Source organism: Anopheles gambiae, chromosome X (assembly GCF_943734735.2).
Source record: "Anopheles gambiae chromosome X, idAnoGambNW_F1_1, whole genome shotgun sequence".
Taxonomy (NCBI): Eukaryota; Metazoa; Arthropoda; class Insecta; order Diptera; family Culicidae; genus Anopheles; species Anopheles gambiae.
In genome coordinates this window covers 22832981-22849347 of record NC_064600.1, presented here as the reverse complement: position 1 = coordinate 22849347, position 16367 = coordinate 22832981, and the positions used below count along the sequence as shown (strand labels likewise).

Genomic DNA, 16367 nt, shown 5'->3' with positions numbered 1-16367 from the left:
TGTTTTATATTTCAGGTTTGGTTTGATTATAAATGTGCGGTGAAAAGGAAGCTGCGGGACAATAAAAAATCCCTTAATGCTACTGGGGGTGGGCCATTCGCCCAAAAGCCATTAAATGACTTAGAGGAAAGAGTGGCAAATTTCTGTAATTTGCATTTAACATTTTTAGGGAATTCAGGAAACTGTCATGGACTGAAAAATAATACGATTAATAATGAAAATCCACCTCCTGAACCAAGTATTCATATACCACAGCAAAGTGGCAGCGATAAGAGCACTCAGGATGGCATTATATATATAGAAGAAACGTATGAAATAGAGCCAGTCAGCAATAATACTGCAAAAAAAAAAAAAATTGAGCTCTAGAAAGCGCAAAAGAAAAGTTACTGAGGACGTCTTAGAACAAAATAAGGAAATGCTAAAACAGATGAAGCAGTTATGCGAACTGCAAGAAAGAGCTATAGCGGCTCAGGCTGAATCAACTGCAGCTTTGAAAGCGTTGACAGAGCAGTTGAAAGCTCAGTCAAAAAAGTAGTATTAAGCATTAGGCCAAGTAATTTATTAATATTTATATGAGTAATATGAATAATAGAAATAAATATTAATAAATTACTATCGTCAAATTAATATTACACGTTTATATTATATATTACCCATTATTGAACTACGAACTGTGAAAATAAAAACCGAACTGAAATAATTGTGTATGTAAATAAAATTCATATTTTATGTATAGCATTACCTCGAACTCGACGAATTCCAATATTTTCTAAATTATCTAATCTTTCATATACGAGCTCAAATGCTTTAATTTTATGTTTATAGGTAAGAAAGTATACCTCCTGCAATTAAGGGCCAGTGTGGCGTCGCAAAAACCTAGTTTTTCACAATTTATTTTCACGATTCTAAATATTCACCATCAACTGAGTCATAACTAATGCACATGTTGTGTAAAATACAACACACATTAGTTATTTGTGTTGCTTTTTCTGGCGTGTAATGCAACTGGCGTGCTCCTAATATGCACCTGAATCTGTTCTTTATCATGCCAATAGTGCGTTCCACAATTTCTCTGCCCTGCGAATGTTTGGTGTTGTAATCAGCATCTGGCGACCCTGGAGCAGGATTACGTTTTGGCGTAATCAACCATGGCTTAGACGAATATGCTGCATCTGCTGCTGAGAAAAAAAAATCAGCCTCTCGAATTTAACGTAGTTGCTGTTTTTTACCTAAAACAAAATAGCCAGCTTCTCCGTTTTGGTTCTTTTCTGCAAAGAAATTGTCTATTCCACACACATTCCATATATGTGAATCATGGTTCGCCCCGCTAAACTTGGCATTTACGAAACGAACTGTCAACTTGTGATCACAAACCTAAAAAGTGTAAATATGTATATAAATGAATAAATAAATTATAAAATATAATAATAATTAATAAAAATGCATTAAAAATACATAAACAACAGCATACAAGCTTTGTGTAATACTTACAATCAATGCGTTTAAGCTATAAAATCCTTTTCGATTGTAGTGTTGATCTCTATCATTTTGTGGAGCAATAATTTTTATATGTGTTCCATCCGCACACATAACAACACCCGGAATCCCACTTTTACCGAAAAAATATCGTCTCGCCTCCTGCTGTTGTCCGGGCTCCATTTCTAGATTGATCCATTTAGCTGAAAAAGTTTGCTCAATGATATTTAGGCACTGAGTAAATATCACGGAGAATGTAGGCTGTGCGATTGCGATGTTAAAATCGTTTCCCACACCGGTCTGATAACTTCCCTCAGCTAGGAATCTAAGCGTAGCAGCAAATTTTTCCTTCGGTTTAAGTCCTTTGCATCTTACAGGCGCAAATTGTGGTTCAATTTCTTTCAGAATGTCCACAAACAGACGTTTAGAAACTCTGAAATTTTTCTTAAATCTGTAAAACCAAGTATTTTAATATATTTGAATTAGAAGCGAAACGGACGTCCTGTATAAATAATAAAAATAATTTAAATAAAAGGAGCGAATCTAACGGTGGGCGATTAGAATAATGGAACGTCAGCAAACGATCTCGAGCTTGCAATAGCAGGAGCGAGATGCGAACGACACCAGTGAGACGGTGAGCAGGTATACGCGTTGGGCTCATCGAATGTGACCAAAATTGGAACATAGCAGTCACAGAAACATGGTAACATGTAATTCCATTTGCCTCTAGGGCTTCGGGTAAGACATTTTCGGAAGATACATGTTGCCCCGGAATGCGATTGGAGTATCGGTGTCCCATAGGATGCACCGTTACGGGTCATGTTCGTCATATCCGTTCGCTGGCGTTCGACAGGAGCTGCTTGGCGAGTGTGGGATCGATACAACGCGGCAGAACATTTTTCAGCAGCATATACTGCAAAATATATCCAGCTATAGCCGTGTATGCAAACGATCGCCGAATAACCTGCGTACTTGCATCCTTCCTGAAACGAAGAAAGGGCCAATCGTGTAACCGGGCCTGGTGCAGTGCGGGATCGAGCTCGAGAAGATTGGGTGTCAGTTAACAGCAATGATCGGCACATCGCGAAGCGAAGGAAGCAACGATCGTGTGAAAGAGAGCAGTTGGGGTGGTCGGTCCCTTGCCCTTGTCAGCAACCATTACCGTCCGACGAGAAGCGAAGCTTTCAATGAATCTGCTGTGACAGGGACGCTGTTCGGCAAACATGTTGATCATAAATAAGGGTTTGCGGGACGGTAGCAACGTAGCCGAAATGGCCGCGCCGGTGCAGGAAGATTAATCCTTCCGGTAACGAGCCTTATAGCATCATGTGTGGCGCTGAAAGAAGACCTGTTAGTAAACGCTTATAAAAATGATGCTTATGCTTGGTCTGTGAGGTCCAACGGTTCAAAAGAACAACGAAGTAATCGACGCTGGTTTGCAAGGTTTGCTATACGTCTCTCTTCATCACTATTATCGCTGTCGGAAACGTTACACGCGAAAATCATATTTTACGCAAGTAATAAATTTACAACCGGATAAATCACAAACTTTGCACTTGCTGTTTCCAATTTACATGCGTTTTTGTTTTGAATAACAAACCCGTTGACAAATCAATTTGACAGCGACGTCTCAAGTGAACGAAACAAAATTTAACGAAACGTAAGGCTTCTCTAACAACCTTGTATAATGCGAATTTTGATTCCGTTCGTTACCAATGAGTTTGTTTGAGATTGTTTCTGTTTGATTTAGATAATCGGCACTAATATATGATATCCATCAAAAATGTAAACAAAAAGTGTTTGGCCCCCAGGGAAACATAAAAAAATGGTCTGGCACTAAAACAATACTCAACAGCTCGTGAGCATTGACCACATGCGAGAAAAAGACAGAATGAGCACGGAAGACGCCTGACAGAGAATTTCACAACAGTTCAGGCAAAGGGTAGGAAGAAATACAAGGCACGGACAGCTCGACAAGATGCTTGACAAATTTACTGTAGTGCGCAAATAAAAGGCCTGAGAAAATAAGCGAAAGGCAATGATTTTTGCCGTCGCTTTGCACAACGGGTAGTGAACATTTCGATGGGTAAAGGCCTCATTAGACGAAAGAAAATACTGTCATTTAATAGATATATGTCGTTAATAGATGTCTATTAGCCATCACTATAGACAAAGACTGTCTGTCTATTAGGCATCTATTAGGCTCACAGATGGAAGTTATTATTAGACATTAAATATCAAAACCAACAGCAGAAAAATTTGTAGGGTTCTACGTCATCACATTTGTAGCGCTTTACGGATATTGATGTGAAGGACTTTTTTCGTGTTTATTTCAGATCATTGTTGTGTGTGTAGCCGCGTTTCGAACTCAGTCCATTGATGATGAAAACTGGTACATCTGCTGTAAGGGATAAAGAGAACTTTACTCAATGGGACTCTAGGAACACATAAAATGCTTCCGAATTATGATTGTGATAATTGCGATACAAATGTTTTCATAGATACAAATAACTTGCGCCGTGAAAGCTCAACAAATTTTAAATTACTTACTTACTTATCCGGCGCTACAACCGCTTTGCGGTCTTGGCCTGCCTCAGGAGTGTCCAAAACCGCTCACGGTCTCGCGCCTTCGTCTGCCAGTCCGTTATCCCGGCCTTAATGGCGGACGCCTCCACGCCATCTTGCCACCTCAATTTGGGCCTACCACGCCTCCTCTGTCCTTGTGGACGGCCTAAAAAGACTTTACGGGCTGGGTCGTCCGTTTCCATGCGTACAATATGGCCAGCCCACTGGAGCCTGGCGAGCTTAATACGCTGTACGACAGTGAGGTCGCCGTACATCTCGTATAGCTCGTCATTATATCGGCTCCTCCATTGTCCTTCCACACATACGGGGCCAAGTATCCTTCTGAGCATCTTCCTCTCGAACGCGGCTAAGAGGGCTTCGTCAGATTTGGACAGTGTCCATGTCTCAGAGGCGTATGTGAGTACTGGTACTATTTAGGTACTATATAGTCCCAGCTTCGTTCGTCGCGACAGGTTCTTTGAGGTGAACTGCTTTTTTAGGCTGTAGAATGACCGGTTGGCAGCCAGCATCCTTGCGCGCAACTCAACTTCCATACTGTTGTCGTTGCTGACCTTTGACCCAAGATAGGTGAATTCTGGGACGACTTCAAAAGTGCGTTCACCTATCTGCACGTCACGCCTACGTAGATTCGGATTATTTATTGGTAGGTCCGCTGATGTTGCCACCATCAGTTTGGTCTTTGCCTCGTTTATCTGCAATCCGAGGTTCTCTGCCGCCTGCTCAATCCCTTGGTAGGCTTCTGCTACATAGGAGAGCCGCAGACCAATGATGTCTATATCATCAGCGTATGCCAGGATCTGGGTTGACTTATAGAAGATGGTTCCCGTAGTCTCCACCCTCGAGTCACGGATGGCCCTCTCTAGCGCCAAGTTGAATAGGAGACAGGCAAGCCCGTCCCCCTGGCGCAGACCCTTGGTGGTAGCAAAAGGTCCTGAGAGTTTTCCATCCACCCTCACCTGGCATGTGACGTTGGTCATAGTCATTCTAACTAGCCTTATCAGTTTGGCCGGGATTCCAAATGAGCTCATAGCGTCGTACAGTTTTACCCTGGCTATGCTATCGTATGCGGCTTTGAAGTCTATGAAGAGATGGTATGTGTCGTTTTTGTATTCAGCCATCTTCTCCAAGATCTGCCGCATGGTGAAGATCTGATCAGTGGTTGATTTTCCGTTTCGGAATCCTCTTTAATAGTTTCCTACTATCTCTTAGACGTGCGGGGCAAGGCGATCCTGAAGGATCAGGGAGAATATTTTATAGGCGGTATTCAACATCGTAATACCCCTGTAGTTGTTGCAGTCCAACCTGTCTCCCTTCTTGTATACGGGGTAGATAATGCCGAGATTCCAATCACAAGGCATCGATTCGCTATCCCACACCTCAGTAACTATTTGATGAATCTCGTTTTCTAGTCGTGCACCTCCATTCTTGACCAGTTCAGCTGCAATTCCGTCGGTTCCGGGTGCCTTGTTATTTTTCAGCCGACGGATAGCCTTTCGTGTTTCTTCTATGCTAGGTGGCAGTAGCATGACACTATCTGCTAGTGGCGCTTCTAGCTGTTCGTTTAACTGGTCGTTGAGTAATTCATCAAAGTACTGAGCCCACCGCGAGAGGACCTCTGGCTGGTTACTGACCAGATCTCCATCCTTGTGGCGACAGCAGGTTACCTTAGGTACAACGTTGTTTCGGTGACCTGCTATCGCTTGGTAAAACTTTCGTGTCGGTCCGTACGCCTCTCTGGTTTGCTCGAGTTCCCGCATGTTTTGCTCTTCCAAAGCATGCTTCTTGGAGCGGTGAACTCTTTCTCTTCGCGTCTGAGCCGTGAATATTCCTCTGCGCATGCCCGCGTTCTTTGCCGTTGCTGCATTGCTCGGTATGCAGTATTCTTACGTTCGGTCACCTGTCTGCATTCATCGTCGAACCAGCCAGATTTGGTGTTGCCACGACGTGGTGGGAGTATATTTCTTGCACAGTTTATTATTTTTGTTTTTAGAGCGTTCCACCTCTCGCTCGTAGTTTCATATCTGTTTTCTGGTAGTAGAGACTCGTCTAAAGCGGCTTTGAATTCCTGTTGGACAGTAATGTCCCTTAGAGAGTCCGTGTTGAGCCGAGGCTGCGTGTTTTCTCCGCCCCCATTGGCGCGGGGACGGGCGATTCTACAACGTATCACTAAGCCAACCAAGTAGTGATCGGAATCGATATTGGCTCCTCGATAAGCTCTGACGTTTAACAGGCTCGACTGTCGTCGGCGGCTTATTAACACGTGGTCGATCTGGTTGAAGGATTCGCCATCCGGGTGCGCCCACGTCATTTTGTGGATGTCCCTCCGCGCAAATTTGGTACTTCCTACAACCAGATTGTTCGCTGCGGCACACTGGACCAATCTACTACCATTATCGTTACTGTGCTCATGCAGACTGTGACAGCCAGTGTATTGGCGGTACATTGGCTCCCTACCGACTTTTGCGTTGAAGTCCCCCAGGATGATTTTGAGGTCATGCCTGGGGCACGCATCTATAGTTCTAGCGAGGCGGCCGTAAAAAAGGTCCTTCTCCTCTTCCTCTTTATCTTCGGTAGGGGCGTGAACGTTTATGAGGCTTATATTAAAAAAATTGCTTCGCATGCGCAGGGTGCATAGCCTATCGTTTATAGCCTTGAAATCTATGATTACGGATTTCAGCCGGGGACCTACGGCGAAGCCCGTTCCGAGCACGTGGTGGCGGTCGTGGCAGCTGTAGTAAATGTCGTAGCATTGCTTACCACGCCTGTTGTACACACCGTTCCCTAGCCACCGAATCTCTTGTAGAGCTACGAGGTCCATGCTCAGTGTGGCTAGGGCGTCATCAAGTTGTTTCAAGGCTCCGGCTTTGCTAAGAGTGCGTACGTTCCATGAGCCCATTTTTTTTTACAAATGTTTTCATAGATACAAATAACTTGCGCCGTGAAAGCTCATCAAATTTTAAATTATTTAATTAAATTTTGTCATTTATAATCAGAACTGCTATTGTTTTCCTGACCAATATACATGTGCTACCATTTGTTTAGCTCAGTCGTTGAATATTTGGCATATTTTCGAATTCCTTCTTTTATTTTTACTTCATCAAATTAAACAATTTTATCCATGTTGTTGGTCAAGCTTTCTAACAAAGGCTGAAAAGCTGAATTGGTGGGATATCATCTAATAACAACTATCAGACATTTATAAGATAGATTTACGACAATAAGTCTAATAAGGATTATTGGATACTTTTCAGACGGCTATTAGATACAAAGTCTAATAAATCTTATTATAGACACAAAAAGACAACAATTAAACAAGTCGTCTAATAACACGGGACCTGTCAATTAATAGACAGTTATTTGGATCGGTTTTCTTTTTATTTTGATTTTGGCTGGTAGGGTGCACCTCTACATGGTTATATAGGTTTGTTCATATCGAATATCTTGTTCGATTGAAGCCAGATCGTCGCTCAAGTGTAACTCCTTTCTATTCTTGAGTTAAAATTATTTTTAGAAAGATAGACAGATACACAATAAAATCGTATGTGGCCTACAAAAGAATTTTTTTGTTTTTAAAATAGGACTTCCTAGTTCATCGTTCCATTCCAGCCTAAAAGTGGAGTACTCTCTTGATTACAAGGAATCCAGATATAGACTTCATCTGGATTCATCTCATGCTCAAACAATGACCTCAACTGATCGTCCAGCCGGAGGTGCTCTAGCATTGCACTACGCTGCAGCTCGTGGTTGTCTGGATTGCGTTCGCTTACTAACTGAAGCTGCACCTGACATTAGGTAAGTAATCAAATTCATTTATGCTTCATTTTGACGCAAGACATTAATGAGGCGTATATCTGATTTCCCTAAAGTGCTAATACACAAATGGACAATGATGTTACGCCAGTTTACTTGGCTGCGCAGGAAGGTCACCTGGAGGTTTTAAAGTTTCTTGTCCTTGAGGCAGGTGGATCACTTTATGTACGAGCTCGTGATGGTATGGCTGCCATTCACGCTGCCTCGCAAATGGGTTGTCTCGATTGCCTTAAGTGGATGGTAAGTAGTTGATTTCTCATTTTCTTAAAATATCCACGTATTTTTTATACATCGTATTGGGTAGCAACGGAAAAGTGATGCGGTATGTTTATGATAGAAAATTCAAACGCGAATTAATTTGTATCATAAGTCGATGCCTATAGCATTTTAAGGTAAAAATTGCATTTTACTCAGTTGAGCTTACATATCTCTCTTCTGAATTTGAAAACGGCTCGTCAACGAAATTTGTCCTAAATCTTCACCTGATGATTCTTGAATACATATTAATTAAAATGCCTAACGTCGTAGAACTTCCCTAGATTATACCCCGAACACTGCAATCCAATGGGTTAAAACCTGGAGAAGCTGCAGGCCATTCAGGCGAGCTTATGAAATGACGCAATATCTCCATACGCCAATCCTTACTTACTTACTTATCCGGCACTACAACCGCTTTGCGGTCTTGGCCTGCCTCAGGAGTGTCCGAAACCGCTCACGGTCTCGCGCCTTCGTCTGCCAGTCCGTTATCCCGGCCTTAATGGCGGACGCCTCCACGCCATCTTGCCACCTCAATTTGGGCCTACCACGCCTCCTCTGTCCTTGTGGACGGCCTAAAAATACTTTACGGGTTGGGTCGTCCGTTTCCATGCGTACAACATGTCCAGCCCACCGGAGCCTGGCGAGCTTGGTACGCTGTACGACAGTGAGGTCGCCGTACATCTCGTATAGCTCGTCATTATATCGGCTCCTCCATTGTCCTTCCACACATACGGGGCCAAGTATCCTTCTGAGCATCTTCCTCTCGAACGCGGCTACGAGGGTTTCGTCAGATTTGGACAGTGTCCATGTCTCAGAGGCGTATGTGAGTACTGGTACTATATAGGTACTATATAGCCCCAGCTTCGTCCGTCGCGACTGGTTCTTTGAGGTGAACTGATTTTTCAGGCTGTAGAATGACCGGTTGGCAGCCAGCATCCTTGCGCGCAACTCAACTTCCATGCTATTGTCGTTGCTGACCTTTGACCCAAGATAGGTGAATTCTGGGACGACTTCAAAAGTGCGTTCACCTATCTGCACGTCACGCCTACGTAGATTCGGATTATTTATTGGTAGGCCCGCTGATGTTGCCACCATCAGTTTGGTCTTTGCCTCGTTTATCTGCAATCCGAGGCTCTCTGCCGCCTGCTCAATTCCTTGGTAGGCTTCTGCTACATAGGAGAGCCGCAGACCAATGATGTCTATATCATCAGCGTATGCCAGGATCTGGGTTGACTAATAGAAGATGGTTCCCGTAGTCTCCACCCTCGAGTCGCGGATGGTCCCCTCTAGCGCCAGGTTGAATAGGAGACAGGCAAGTCCGTCCCCCTGGCGCAGACCCTTGGTGGTAGCAAAAGGTCCTGAGAGTTTTCCATCCACCCTCACCTGGCATGTGACGTTGGTCATAGTCATTCTAACTAGCCTTATCAGTTTGGCCGGGATTCCAAATGAGCTCATAGCGTCGTACAGTTTTACCCTGGCTATGCTATCGTATGCGGCTTTGAAGTCTATGAAGAGATGGTATGTGTCGTTTTTGTATTCAGCCATCTTCTCCAAGATCTGCCGCATGGTGAAGATCTGATCAGTGGTTGATTTTCCGTTTCGGAATCCTCTTTGATAGTTTCCCACTATCTCTTCAACGTGCGGGACAAGGCGATCCTGAAGTATCAGGGAGAATATTTTATAGGCGGTATTCAACACTGTAATATCCCTGTAGTTGTTGCAGTCCAACCTGTCTCCCTTCTTGTATACGGGGTAGATGATGCCGAGATTCCAATCACAAGGCATCGATTCGCTATCCCACACCTCAGTAACTATTTGATGAATCTCGTTTTCTAGTCGTGCACCTCCATTCTTGACCAGTTCAGCTGCAATTCCGTCGGTTTCGGGTGCCTTGTTATTTTTCAGCCGACGGATAGCCTTTCCGTGTTTCTTCTATGCTAGGTGGCAGTAGCATGACACTATCTGCTAGTGGCGCTTTTAGCTGTTCGTTTAACTGGTCGTTGAGTAATTCATCAAAGTACTGAGCCCACCGCGAGAGGACCTCTGGCTGGTTACTAACCAGATCTCCATCCTTGTGGCGACAGCAGGTTACCTTAGGTACAACGTTGTTTCGGTGACATGCTATCGCTTGGTAAAACTTTCGTGCCGGTCCGTACGCCTCTCTGGTTTGCTCGAGTTCCCACATGTTTTGCTCTTCCAAAGCATGCCTCTTGGAGCGGTGAACTCGTTTCTCTTCGCGTCTGAGCCGTGAATATTCCTCTGCGCATGCCCGCGTTCTTTGCCGTTGCTGCATTGCTCGGTATGCAGTATTCTTACGTTCGGTCACCTGTCTGCATTCATCGTCGAACCAGCCAGATTTGGTGTTGCCACGACGTGGTGGGAGTATATTTCTTGCACAGTTTATTATTTTTGTTTTTAGAGCGTTCCACCTCTCGCTCGTAGTTTCATATCTGTTTTCTGGTAGTAGAGACTCGTCTAAAGCGGCTTTGAATTCCTGTTGGACAGTAATGTCCCTTAGAGAGTCCGTGTTGAGCCGAGGCTGCGTGTTTTCTCCGCCCCCATTGGCGCGGGGACGGGCGATTCTACAACGTATCACTAAGCCAACCAAGTAGTGATCGGAATCGATATTGGCTCCTCGATAAGCTCTGACGTTTAACAGGCTCGACTGTCGTCGGCGGCTTATTAACACGTGGTCGATCTGGTTGAAGGATTCGCCATCCGGGTGCGCCCACGTCATTTTGTGGATGTCCCTCCGCGCAAATTTGGTACTTCCTACAACCAGATTGTTCGCTGCGGCAAACTGGACCAATCTACTACCATTATCGTTACTGTGCTCATGCAGACTGTGACAGCCAGTGTATTGGCGGTACATTGGCTCCCTACCGACTTTTGCGTTGAAGTCCCCCAGGATGATTTTGAGGTCATGCCTGGGGCACGCATCTATAGTTCTAGCGAGGCGGCCGTAAAAAAGGTCCTTCTCCTCTTCCTCTTTATCTTCGGTAGGGGCGTGAACGTTTATGAGGCTTATATTAAAAAAATTGCTTCGCATGCGCAGGGTGCATAGCCTATCGTTTATAGCCTTGAAATCTATGATTACGGATTTCAGCCGGGGACCTACGGCGAAGTCCGTTCCGAGCACGTGGTGGCGGTCGTGGCAGCTGTAGTAAATGTCGTAGCATTGCTTACCACGCCTGTTGTACACACCGTTCCCTAGCCACCGAATCTCTTGTAGAGCTACGAGGTCCATGCTCAGTGTGGCTAGGGCGTCATCAAGTTGTTTCAAGGCTCCGGCTTTGCTAAGAGTGCGTACATTCTATGAGCCCATTTTAATTGTTGTCCGGGGGCATTGCGTTTGGTCGGTATCGTTAAGTCCGTTTCGTTTCCTTCTGATGCTTACTGTAGTCAGTTGTTCCATGAGACTGGGTGACTGGCCCTGTGCCCACGTGGCCGTTTTATTTAGCGTCGGGTTGCCCCCCCCCCCCCCCCGCCGTTCAGGCACCCAGTTTCTCGGGATACCCATCCCCCTCCTGGTTCCCCATATGCCAACATCCGCCCAAGGGGTTGGATCTAGCCCGTGTACCCAAGCTAGGATATATGGAGGCACATGTTACCACTCTGCACGACGAGGACGTGTCGGAATAGGAGTTGGATGGGAGAGCCTATGTTATCCCTCGGAGGGCTTCGGATCCCATCCCATTACAGAGCAAATACGCCAATCCTAAATGATTTAATTTTTATGGGCTAGGACTGAATCCTAAAACATAAAGTTGACTTTCTCAAAGAGTATTTTAATGCACAGCTTCAAATCGCTTTTCATTATGTGTTGCAAATAGACTCCTTGTTCAGTTTTACGCCTCTGTGAATGAACAACAATGGCAATGTCCCTTTTGTCGATATAGTTCTCTAAACCAACTCAGGTCATGCATGGTCATTTTGATATCGTCCGATTGCTATTTAATACACTGCGACTAGTGCCTATAACTGCATCACTTATTTTCGTGTTATTGCTATATTATGAAAAGATTTGATATTGAGCTGCATGGGGTGTTTGTGTGTGGTGAAGACAAAATAAATTTAGAGCTTTTCATTTTTTCCCCCTGCATGTGGCTCTGGCAATAACTATTTCTTCTTCTATTTGGCTTAACGTCCTACGACAGATGTCGAAGATGTGTCCTGTGGCAGATATTCATTTCCTCTCAAAAACGATATCTGGACGTGGGGAGGACGTGCCCACAGCACGTTCTGGCTTTTCTCGATTTTTGTATGACTTCGGTTGAACTTCGTGAGATTTGGATAGGCCGTGGATGCTAGTTTGGCAGCTGACTAATAGTTCGATTAACGAAGTGTTAAGTAAGTTGCGCATACTGGCTGTTTTTGGGAAGTTATCCGCGAAGATGGCATGTAGCATGTGATTTAGTTCTTGTTTGCTGGTAGCACCCATTCTTTGATTTTGAGGCTTTCTGGAAAATTCGAAAACTATGTATCGGAATGCCACATTCTTCACTCCATTGATAAAGGTACACTGGTGGACATAAAAATAGGAACTTTTTTCTGTGACCGAAAAACATAGTTTTTGTCGGAAATATTTGGTAGCCCTGAAAAGGACTGTTTAAGTGGTTGTTGGGAGGTGGTGTTGCGGTGTTCCACAGAGCGGAAACATATTCTAACGGTCAATGTGTTGACCGTTATTCGCTATCACTTCCTCACAGCGTAGGGCCATATCGCCGATGAGGTTACGGCATCCGCTTCTGTCTATGCGTTTCCACATAGCCTTGCAGCGTCTCCATAGCGAATCGGCAGAACGTGCATGCTTGTTCTTAAGCTGACGCTTGAGAGTTGACCACAGATTCTCAATCGGGTTGAGGTCTGGACGCAGCCCACGGTAGAACTTGCACATCCTCGTTTGCCAAAAAACATTTAACTAATCGCGATGTATGCTTTGAGTCGTTATCGTGCTGAAAGATGTAATGCTCTTCGTCTCCGAATTTTTGTCGGGCGTGTGGCAACATCTTACGACGTAGTATGTTTCTATACCCTTCCGAGTTCAGTGTCCCTTTGATACGGAACAAAGGACCCGGGCCGTGCCAGGAGACCAGGGTCTCCGTGCTTTAGAGTTTTTATAGTATTTTTTGGATGATACGCCTGTTTAGGAAGGCGCCAGGCGTATTTAGTGCCGTCCGAACCATCCAGATTGATTCTGGACTCATCCGAAAAAATGATTTTGCTCCACCAAAAGATGGATGCAGCTAAATGCTCTTCGGCAAACCGAATGCGCGCTTCTACGTGGTGCGGCATTAGCTTACGAACCTTTCGTGGTTTCCGGGCACAGAACCCACCGGCGTGTAAACGGCGCGACACCGTTTTCGCCGAAACTTGCAATCTAAGCTCCTGCTTAATACGATTGCAAGTTTTGAAAGGGTCCGCCCTGATTATCTCAACCATCTGCGCGTCAACGTCAGCCGTTGTTTTTCACGGACGACCTGTGGATTTACCCGTAGCCTCGCTACGAATGGCGTTGTCCACAAACGTCCGCGAACGGCCGAACGCCTTGCAGATGGTTTTGATAGGCACGTTCTCACGATACAAACCCTGAATATGTTTCCGCTCCTCTGGAGTGCAGTGCTTTCCGCGACCCATGATGAACTTGTGGAATTTTCAAATCGCAAACTTTCACCTTTACCACTGAATGAAGAATGAAGCGCAACACGGTTTGGATCTCTTTTTATACTACCGAAAAACGCTGCCGTTACTCAAAACTCAGATAAGTAGCGCACCACAAATGCGAGTATAAAAGGCAAACAAACAGCGATTGCAAATTCAGTACGCCTCGAACGTTAGGCGAAAGAACTCCGCAGGAGCCAAAGCCTCTCTAAACCATACTAACAACAACAACAACTGTTGGCGATGACACACCTATTGCACGCAAAAAACACACAAACATTTTTTTTCCTATCTTTTTGTCTACCGGTGTACCCTTTGGCTATAGTTTTGCAAAAATCAGGACAATATCTTTAAAATCTCATAACCCAAGCAGGTTGAGTAGCGCTACGATTCGGAAAGTAAATTTTTTGGCAAAACCTTTTTTACTTGCACTTTTAATAAGATCGCATAAAAAAATAGTTTTATTTGCTTCCGTATCGTTCGACTCTCTTTTTGCTACTGACCTTTCCTCCACTCTCTCTCTTTCTACCTCTCATACTCACTCGTTTTGTCGCTCTCATTTCTATTCTTCTCACAAATCGCACTCTTTGCGGAAGCAGTTTACCGCGTTCTAGAAAGGCCTATTTACCTTGTCTACAGACCGATATCGGATTCTGCGGTCGTACCTTACACAAGCACTTGAAACTTGAACATATAACTTGACCAGCAACAGTTATTATGCCAAAGAAGAAGAGGAAGGAGAATAAGAAACAATTGTTGAATGAAATGTTTCACAATGTTGTAACCGTTACGCAGTCACATGTCTGTAACCTATGAGTCCACTTTCTTCATCCGGCGTTGCAATTACTGCGTGGTCTTGGCCTGTTGAAGGAGTGACTAAAACTGACAGACACCATTTTGACCCATCATCTTAAGCCTGAGACGGAGAATGGAGCCACTAAAGAAGTCGGTCACTCGAGAATTAAGGCTAAATATGAAATTTACCCGCATCCTACTCGGTCGCTTAATCTTGATCCGGGAACATCTCGGGGAATTTCTACCAGCGACCTGGAGTCATTCGGAGCGACTCGAAAGAGTCAAAAAGTACAATAAAGCATATGCGCCTCGAAGGTCTGGTGTAGTGTTGGCCGTTGGCTATAACCTAGTAAAAAAGTTCCGTTCTTTTAGTTGGCCTTTCGTTTCGATCCTTGAGACAAAATCGTTCCGTTCATTCCGTTCCGTTCATTTCGGTCTTTCCGTTCATTCCATTCCATTCTGTTCCGTTCATTTCGTTATTTCCGTTCATTCCGTTCCATTCCGTTCATTTCGTTCATTTCGTTAAATCTGTTTTTCCTGTTCATTCCGTTCCGATCTTTTCTCTCTTTTTTGCTTTCATTCCTTCCCGTGTCGTTTTTTGCCGCTTCAATATTAGACGATCGTTTATTTCAACAGGAATGAACAACAAATGAACTCAGTTAAACCAAAATGAACTTAAAACGACTGTAAAAAAAAGTTCATTTATTCGCGATGCCGGCTAGTGTTGGGTCATACGCTTCATTTCACGACCCGACCCGGAGGCGGGTGCAAGCCAGTCGGAATCGATTCCGACCCGTGGGTGCAGCGGGTGCGCTAGGTCGGAGTCGGAATCAAATCCGACCCGCGGGTGCAATGAGTTCGGGTCGACCCGAAAGATCAGTAGGTGCGAGAAAGCATAAGCGACTCCGACCCGTTGGTGCAAAGAGTTCGGGTCGGGTCGGACCACGGTAGGTTCAGTTTGCACTCGTTGCACCAACGGGTCGGAGTCGCTTATGCTTTCTTGCACCTACCGGAGTCGTTACACCCACTGAACCTACTTGTACCTTTCGGGTCGACCCGAACGACTCCGGGTCGCTTACGGATGGCTCCGACCCGATAGGTTCGAGTCGACCCGCCCATCACTAATGCCGGCTATTGTTAGCAAGGTGCTATATCGTTCGTGCGTTCCATTCTTTACAAAAACCGGTTTGGTCCGGTTGTTGCCTATTGCATGAAAGATTAATGTTCACTCTTTCTCGCGCACAGTCTGTGTTGCCTGCGCTCTGTCACATGCTCACAAGTATATTTATCTGACTTTGTCTCGTATCGTTTATACCAATTGCGATAAGCGAAACAAAAATTGGTGTAGCATTTATTATAATGATGCAATTTTGAATATCTGTTATACTTTGTGTAATTAATTTTGTTTGTTGTAAATATACAAATGGTTATTACAACATTAAAAGTTGTACTGGTATTGCTGAACGGTTTGAGATTTATGCAATATAAAATGTGAATATGAATCATAAAAGGCATTTTGCTTTTTACCAGGCTATATGAACAAATGATGTGTGTTGAAAAAAAAAAAACTGTTTAAAATTGTAAGTAAAATAAAAAAAAATCGTTAGTCTCGCGATACAGATGTGAAAAATTGAATATCCACAGCTTCATTGGTTTGATCAATAGATGGCGTATTAAAACTGATTATTATATTGCTATCCTTTTCTTGCAATGTGTTTCGACAAGTTTCATCTTATCATGACCTATATAGCCTTCTAACTTTCCGAGCAAAAATCTATATG

General features: G+C 44.3%; 2 protein-coding genes across 15 annotated transcripts in view; one reads left to right on the top strand and one right to left on the bottom strand.

Annotated features, from left to right (window-relative positions):
- Positions 1–16367, top strand: part of LOC4576088 (espin) — a 127371-nt gene that overhangs the window by 14631 nt on the left and 96373 nt on the right. For 13 of the 14 annotated variants that reach the window (XR_009764576.1, XM_061641237.1, XM_061641258.1 and 10 more), the window contains 2 exons: positions 7641–7854; positions 7929–8112. Coding sequence is in view for 13 of the 14 variants with exons in the window: in XM_061641237.1 (XP_061497221.1) it covers positions 7745–7854; positions 7929–8112 (294 nt within the window). In the remaining variant the exon portion in view is untranslated. The remainder of the gene's footprint in view (positions 1–7640; positions 7855–7928; positions 8113–16367) is intronic. The other variant, XM_061641281.1, reaches the window with a different exon arrangement.
- On the bottom strand, positions 701–1798 carry LOC133391084 (putative nuclease HARBI1). Its single transcript, XM_061641347.1, has 3 exons — positions 1492–1798; positions 1230–1374; positions 701–1175 (listed from the first exon to the last, which is right to left on the bottom strand). The coding sequence occupies exons 1-3, from the start codon at positions 1657–1659 to the stop codon at positions 898–900; spliced, it is 591 nt and encodes a 196-aa protein (XP_061497331.1). The 5' UTR covers positions 1660–1798; the 3' UTR covers positions 701–897.